This window comes from Phaethon lepturus, unplaced genomic scaffold, assembly GCF_000687285.1.
Source record: "Phaethon lepturus isolate BGI_N335 unplaced genomic scaffold, ASM68728v1 scaffold24280, whole genome shotgun sequence".
In the NCBI taxonomy this organism is placed as follows: domain Eukaryota; kingdom Metazoa; phylum Chordata; class Aves; order Phaethontiformes; family Phaethontidae; genus Phaethon; species Phaethon lepturus.
Window position 1 is genome coordinate 7,506 of NW_010514372.1, and position 8,116 is coordinate 15,621.

Sequence of the window (8,116 nt, forward strand, 5' to 3'; positions counted from 1 at the left end):
CCTGGCAGGGGCGACTCGGCCACCAGCTACAGCTCTGGGGCTTTTCATAGGACACTTTTTTTGATGTCAAGAATGCCGATTTTTTTTCCCCTTCTTAATTCCAACCATTGTTTCTGAGAGAAATTCGATTAAAAATGCGACAGAAGACAGCCCCCGCCCCGAGAACAGGACTCAGCTTGAGCCTGTTTCTAATTTTAAGCCAAACGTAGAAATACTGGCTTTGCACCCAGCAGCCAGGGATGGCAGAGAGGTGATGGAGGATCCCCTTTGGTGAGGACTTCCCGTCTCCAAGAGGCTCGCTCTTGTTAAGGCGACAGGTTCCATCCTGCCCGGCGCAGGGAGGATGCTCCTCCATCCCGGAGGATGTCCAGCCTTAGCTTCACCTGCGGAAGACGTGACCCACGTAGGGCTGTCGGTGTCAGAGCAGGTTCAGCACCCCGGCCCCATGCGTCTGAGCTGCCGGTACTGGGCTGGGCTTAAAACCTCCTATTTTGGTCCCCCATTTCCCCCCGCTCCCCGGCGGGCGGCAGGACCAGCCAAGTTAGGCAAAGCCAGCCTGGAAACCCGATTGCTCTCTGAAAGCCCTTCTCAGCGCTGGCTGCCCGTGCTCGTTTCCCCGACAGCTGTATTTTTTTGTGTTGACAGATTCATGGCTGTTTTTCTTGGGTGTAACAAGCATCAGAAATATATCGTCTGGCTTCTTTCCTTTTTTCTTTTTTTTTTAAACACAAACCCAAAGCAATCTCTGGAGGGTTCACCTTTGGGAAGAGTTGCTGAAAGCACCACTATTTTTAGTCTTTGTCTGTCTTGCTTTCTCTGGTGCTTTTCTGGATGCGGTCACAGCACCAGCCCTTTGGATGTGAGAAGGTCAGGTTCAGGTGCAGCCAGGCATTGTAAAGTGTCCCTGATAAATCCCCTTTTGCACAGCGAATCCACCATCCTGCCTCTGCCCCAACTCCTCTACCCAAATATGAAGCCAGGTCCTGACACGCTGCAGCATCCCCCCGGGAGGGAGGCGAGGTGTTGGCCGGACACAGCGGGGAAAGAATTAAGCCCCAGACCATGTCCGCTGGAGCTGGTGCCCAAATTCCTCCTGGCAGCTTTTTTTGCTCTTAAATCAGAGGAAAATATTGTCTAAGTTTGGAAAAGCCCAGCCCAGGAGGGGCGGAAGGCGCAGTGCCAAGGGAGTCCAGGTCTCCCTCCACACGGGCAGGAGGGACCAGCAGCGTCGTGCCAGGCAGGCGGCTGAGCTCAGGTCCTGGAGCTCTGCCTGAAGGGCTTCTCCCCCAGGAGCTTCGCATCTGACTCAAACTCGGGCTCAGGCTGAGTCCCTGCTGGGTCGGTCTGGCGGGACCACCCCCAGGTCCCACCAGAGCCCTTCACCATCACAAGGGTCTCTCCCTCCACCTCCCCTTGCTGGCCCGCGTGGATGGAGGTCACCTCCAGGGCTTGGATGCGTCCTTGATGAAGGGAGCCCGAGCTCCTGGACTAAAGCCCCCATTTCCCACCTGCTGAAGGTCAGGGGTGCTCAGATAAGGGGCTTTAATCCAAACCCTTCTCCAGTAAATAGCAAACCCACCTAGTCAGCGTGCGTGGATGCAAGGGACCTGCAGCTCATGCTGGGCACATCGTGCCTGCTTGGCGTCTCTGCTCCACCCTGGCTCCTTGCTCTTCCTTGTTGGTCTCTAGCTTTGGAGCCCGGTTACCTTAATCTGAGACTTAAGATGCTCAGAGCTGCATTAGCACCAGCCCATCTCTGGGTTAAATCCATCCTGTATCCAGGGCCAGGTGCAGAAAGAGAGGATGAGGTGGACTCTCAGGTGTCTCCTGATGGTCCCTGACTTCTGGCAAAGAACCAGAGACCACCGGGCACATCTGCTGGCAAGCAGGACACATGTGTGTGTGTGCACATCTGGGTTGTGTTGGTCTCTGCTGCAACAGGGTCATTTTGCCTCTTTGCCTTCGCTCCAGGGCTGCCCGGGGAGAGAGGACCACCAGGACCACGTGGCTTGAAAGGAGACCAAGGAGACCTTGGCCCCCCAGGTCCAGTGGGGCTGCGGGGATTCAAAGGTAAGGACCGGCTTCTGTGCATGCTCCCGGGTGGGTCATGGCATCTGGCTGGGCTTGCTGGGCAGCAAACTGGCTCTGGAGACCGTTGGGATGAGGGGCAGAGACACTGGTCATGGGTGTGAGAGTGGTGGGTCCCCTGGCTTGGGACCCACCTGGAGCTCCTGGGGGGGAGAGGAAATCGTGCTGAGCTGGGAGCGTGCACGTGAACAACCTCTGCAGCGAGACCTCTCCACCAAGGCACAGCAGCGGAGGGAGTCGGGCTCGGAGGGAGAGGGGCAAGACGGTTGGGTTTGTGATGCTCCTGCCATGCAGTGGGGTTCAGTGCAGGCAGGCAGGCAGGGCTGCCTGCACCGAGCACTCACCAGAGCCCCGTGAGGACCTGCCGGGCTGCCCTCCCACGCGGGCTCGGGCAGGGTTTTAGGAATAGCCCTGTGTTTGTTTTCTGGTGACCTTTCCTGGCTCGCTGCGGTTTTGCAGCTCCTCACCACACCCCGGAGCTGTGGGTGTAGGCAGTGGCCGCGCACCTCTTTAGCGGGACAGATCTGTCCCAGGAGACCTTTTAAAGAAGTTCCGTGCTGCAACCTCAGACAGGATGGATAATCCCAAAACATGCTCTTTCTGCCTCAAAATGCCTTGTGGGCAGCGGGAGGCAGGAAGAGCCTGGCCCAAGGAAGGGACACCGCCCTGGGCAGAGCTGCCCTGCCTGCAGCCTGCCCTGGTCACCGGTGGCCAAAGTGGTGTATTGCCCTCATCTCGTGCTCGTGGCTGACGGTGACCCGGGACGCGGCCACACTGGCCCCCAGGAGCTGGGGCCACGCGGCCGCCAGGGGCTGGGGCCGTGGCCACAGACCAGTGTCCAGGTCTGGGAAATGCCTGGAGCGCTGCCTCACGGGGGGTGCTGCTGTCCCTGCTTCCAGAGGCCCCGTGCGTTATTCGTCTTGGAAGCTCTCGCTTTCGTGCAGCAAGCTCCTTGGGTGAAATGAGGGTGTGAAGGCTGAAGGAAAACGTCCTCTTTAAATGTCCTCTCTCTCCTGTCTTTGCCCACTTGGCACCGATCCAGGTCTGGGAAATGCCTGGAGCGCTGCCTCACGGGGGGTGCTGCTGTCCCTGCTTCCAGAGGCCCCGTGCGTTATTCGTCTTGGAAGCTCTCGCTTTCGTGCAGCAAGCTCCTTGGGTGAAATGAGGGTGTGAAGGCTGAAGGAAAACGTCCTCTTTAAATGTCCTCTCTCTCCTGTCTTTGCCCACTTGGCACCGAGCTGGTGAGCTGGCCAGAATTGGTGTCCAGTTTTTCTGTATGTCCTCCAAAGTGCTGGTCATGGCCAGGGGCAGGAGGTGGGGTGAGAGCTCCGTGTCGTGTCTGGTTGCCCATCCTTCATGGGTGGTAGCCACAGCGGTGGCCATCTTCTGTACCTTGCATGCCACCAGAAAGCCCCTTGTAGCGTAGGGGCAGGAGCACATCTTCCATCGCTTCTGTACTTGGCGGTGTCTGTAGGAGAAGGACCTTTCCTAAGGACGTGCCATCCGCCTCCCAGGGCCAGTGCCTCCTGGTGCAGCCTCAGGAAGCTCTAGGTCCAGGTAGAAAGGAGATGCAGGAGATGAGATGCTGCCGGTGGCCTCCTTCTGTAGCGAGGGGAGCGGTGTCAAGCTCCCAGAGCTGCAGCCCAAGGCAAAAGGTCTTCTGAAGGATTAGCACCCGTCTGGTCCTCTTTCCTGTGATCACCTGCCCTACTGACACGATGGCTCTGTTCATCTCACCTCTCTCCCACTCGCCCCAGTCCGGGCACAGGCTGACCTCCTGGGGCCCGTTAGCTGCTGGAGGTGGCTCTCCAGGCCATGTGGCTGGTTAGATGACATTTATGCAGTGCTGTGTAGTCTTGAAGAACGCTGCTGGGTGCTATTTCCATCACCCCATCCCATCTAACTGGAAGCCTAGGGTTTCTGGGCTGATGTGGTGGGGACAAGTCTCCATCTTCCCACCCAGGCAGAGGCTGCCAGCGGGGCACAGAGCCCTACAGGAGCCCTGCGTGCTGCAAGAATAAAGAAACCAGCATTTCGTGCTTGTTCTCCAGCGCTGTCTCTTGGGTTTTTTGGAGATAGCTCTGGCCTGCAGAATCGCAATATCGTGTTGTGGGGGTGCAGAACTTCATCCGAGCTGTGGGGTGAAAACGCCTGCTTTGATGCTGCAGGAGGTCAGACTAACGCCTGGATACGTCCCTGGCACAAGCCTTGCAAAGGCGTGAGGGCTGCAGGGACGGGTGCTCATGCAGGGGAGACATCGGTGCCGAGATGTTCCTGGCAGCGCATCAAACGCCGAGGTCCGCCAACCAAAACCACAACATGCTCCGGGGCCGCGGTTTCCTCTCCTTCCACGGAGCAGAGGAAAGTGGGCTTTTCTCACTGGCCGGTGCCAAGTACTCATTAGACGAGCAAATTATCCCAAGGAGCATGAGCAAGTTGAATTGGGCTTCAGTAGAAGACCGAGCCCTGATGCCAGATTTGTTCTGCAAAACACATCCCCAGGGGACATGTCCCTTCTGGAGGGAGGAGGTTGATGGGCTGCCCTAAGACAGAGACGTTAATAGCTGCTGTGCGGGGTCAGTGCTGAGATGCCCCCCATGGTGGGCATCACAGCTCCAGCAAGAAGCAATCTGGACACACAATACTGAGGATGAAGACTTCCTCCAGTGCTCCCCAGCCCAGGAGGTGGTGGAGACCAGCCCCAGCACAGCCCCTGCCTCCAGGGGAGAGCTATGGCCACACTGCAGTAGTACAGCATCAACCCCAACCAGCTTGGTGACCCTTCCCCAAAGCCAGTCTGCATCTCAAGCAACTTTGGCCAGGGAGGTAAAGCACTTCTGCTCTTGGTTTTGGGAGGCGATAGGTTGGACAGCATGGCAAAGGGTCAGTGGGTCTTTGCCATGTGGTGCTTTGCTTCTAGCTGTCATCCTTTCACTGGCATAGAATAATCCCCGTACCTGAGGAGGCCTCTTGGCGTGAAGAAGGTTTAGCTGTGTCCAGGGCTCCACCAGCTATAGCCCAGATGCACCCCGTTCCTCGTGCGTTTCTTGGATATGTCATTGGTTTGGGATGAGGATGACTCCACAGTGGCAAAGCCACCAGGTGTTCCCCCCCGTGGGATGGGCCACCCCCAGGTCCCCCCGGAGCCCAGCACCAGCACAGGGATCCATCCCTCCACCTCCCCTTGTTGGCCCATGAGGCTGGAGGTCACCTTCAGGGCTTGGATGTGTCCCCTACAAAGGGACCCCAAAGTACAGGCCCTGTTAGCCACAGGTGCTCAGATAAGGGGGTTTCATCCAAACCCTTCTCCAATAAATAGCAAACCCCGCTGGCAGCAAGCTCTACATTTCTAGGGTTTATGGGATTCTCTGAAATTTATAGGAAACAGACACCGAGCCAGGCAACGGTCCAAGCCCGGGCTTTAAGTAAAGGCCTGTTTTCCTGCAGCACTAGTCTTACACTTCTGTAATGACTTTCTTCTGAGCACAGGAGAGCCATCGGCTCCCTGGGAAATGCAGCCTGTCCTGGTGGGGGGACATCTGGGGTGGATGAGCCTCCTCACCAAAAATCCCGGGTCAGACCATCTCGCAGAGATGACCTGACCTGTCAAGGGATGGCTGCTCTCCGCAGCGGAGTCCCAAGTATTTTCCCTTGTTGGTATTTTCCTATCCTTGATGTATTTTCCCTCAAAATTACCCCAGCAGAGTATTATTTTCCTCATTTCCAAATGGGGAAAGTTATTCTGGAAAGTGAATGTACATAAGTCTTCTTCACTTCATGGGGAACATCGTGCAGGGAACACGTTCAGGAGGAAACGGCAGTGAATGAGCCAAAGTAGGGACCACTAATTTATAGATAAATTCGGGACAGTAAGAGAAGTCCCCTTCCTAAACACCACGTGCAGGCAAAGAGGAGGGTTTTGGCATGTTCCTGAAGGCAGAGCAGGTTTCTGCCTGGGAAGGCAGGGTTTTGCAGCTTCTCCTGGGGTTTTCTCTGAGACCGTGGTGGTCTACCTCACCCTGAAGACCCAGGAGCTCTTTGCACCCTCCCCCAGTGATGTCCTCTCCTATGAGCTTTGCAGGATTTGTGCCCAGTCTCTCTCAGTAGCACTGATTTTTGGAGCAGAGGTGATGCCCAGAAGCAGGACATTGGTGGGGACCAAGCTTCTGCCGTGGGAAGAGCTGAGGGTCGTTGCACCTGTGCCAAAATTGTGTGCACAGTCCAGAAAAAAAGGGCTGCATTGACTCACTCGCAGTAGGAAACGGCCGAACAAGACCTTGACACTTGCTGGGTGTAGGCACCAGGCAGGACCTCCTGGTAGGACCAGCAGTGATGCCAGCAAGGGGCTCTCCTGAACTTGTGGGCTCTGTCCCAGTCCTGAGGCTCTCTCCTTCCCACCTCAACGGGGGCTTTGCCCCCAGCTAGGGATGCTCTCCAGCCCTGACACCTCGGGGAGCTGGGCTTGACCCCAGGGTGAAGTCAGCAAGCTGTGCCACCGAAGGGACCGTCCTCTCTGCTCACGGGAGAGCTTCTGTGGAGAAAAGAGGGATGAGAAGGCAGGAAAAAGAGAAAATAAGAAGCAACGCCTTCCAGGAGAGCAAGAAAATGAAGAAGCTTGGAGGAATGCATGGGAAAAGCCAAGGTGGATGGGGAAGGATAAGGCAGAGGGGATGGGACGTGTTTTCAAGCACCTTTGTGAATCTGTTGGCATCACCCATAAAATGCTTCTTTCTTCTAAAGGGTCTTTCCTTCATCAGATGCATACAAAGCTAAAAAACCCCCAAAAAACAACAACAGAAAACCAACCCTAAAACCTAATGCAGTAGCACAGGTCGGGGATGGGGAGGAGAAGCACACCCAGAACGGTGCGCTTTTGGCTAGACCCACTAATCCATCCCAAGCCAGCATCGGCTCCGATGATGGGCTGTTCCCCAGCATCGTTTGGGATGGGTCCAGCCATGGAGCCCATTGCACCAGCTCCTCCTTCCCCATCCATAACTAGTTCCCGCTCCTCATGAGCCCCTGGACCCATTTTTAACAGCTCAGCATCTTTAAGCTGAGCCCATCTGCTGTTTTTTTGGAGACCCAGGTACTCTCTGTTGGCTGATGACACCTGCATCAGCGCTCCCAGGCGAGCAGCCTCCGGGCCTGAAGATGTGCTGCTGGGGATGTCGCTCTGCCCGTGCCAGGAGCTCCGGGTTCCCCGCAGCGTTCCCGGCTGCTGGAGAGGTCTCGCCACCAGCTCCGCTGCCTCCTGCCAGCTCTGCCTCTTCATAGAATCACAGACCCGCAGCGGGGTCTGGGTGGGAAGGGACCATTAAAGACCATCTAGTCCCACCCCCGCAGGGAGCAGGGACATCTTCACCCAGAGGAGTTTGCTCAGAGCCCCGTCCAGCCTGACCTGGGCTGTTTCCAGGGATGGGGCATCCACCACCTCTCTGGGCAACCTGCTCCTCTTGCAGCGGTACAGTACAGTTGCAATTCGTGCTGAATTTTTTTTGCCTTGTTCTTTTTCTTAAGGGTTTCTAACCATTTCTGATAGTTGAGGTCTCCTGCTGTTAGAGCGTTTCCTTCTTCTGCAGCATCTCTGAAGTCCCCGACTCGCCCCAGTTGCTGTCCCCTCCCTAATGAGACCAGCAACACTGCAGCAAGTTGGGTTATTTCCTCCAGGAGTTTCAGACCACCCCCTTTCTGCCCAGCACAGCTGATATATCCCTGTCCCTCGAGCTCCACCGTTCCACCTTCACCTCTCTCCGCCATCCCTGTATAGGAATGCAGCCCGGACCCCGCGGGGAAAGCACTTCTCCTCCGGAAGAGCCGGATTTTTGGGGACAAACACAAAAGACCCGTAACTTGCTCTCCGGCACCCTTTCCTCCCCGCTGGGGCAGGAAGGTGGTGGAGAGCACGGGCTGCTCCAGCGCCCCAGTACCGTCACGTGCCGGCGAGCAGCATCTCTGGCCCCTCTGCTGCTGCTCGGGGGGCTGCTGTCATCTGGTTCCCATCAGCGGGGCAGGCTGCAGGCAGCTT

General features: G+C 56.7%; 1 protein-coding gene across 1 annotated transcript in view; it reads left to right on the forward strand.

Annotated features, from left to right (window-relative positions):
* SCARA5 (scavenger receptor class A, member 5) overlaps positions 1–8,116 on the forward strand; it is a gene marked incomplete at both ends in the record, with an annotated part of 22,946 nt that overhangs the window by 7,105 nt on the left and 7,725 nt on the right. Inside the window, one exon of the mRNA XM_010292875.1 lies at positions 1,972–2,070. Coding sequence (XP_010291177.1) covers positions 1,972–2,070 — 99 coding nt within the window. The remainder of the gene's footprint in view (positions 1–1,971; positions 2,071–8,116) is intronic.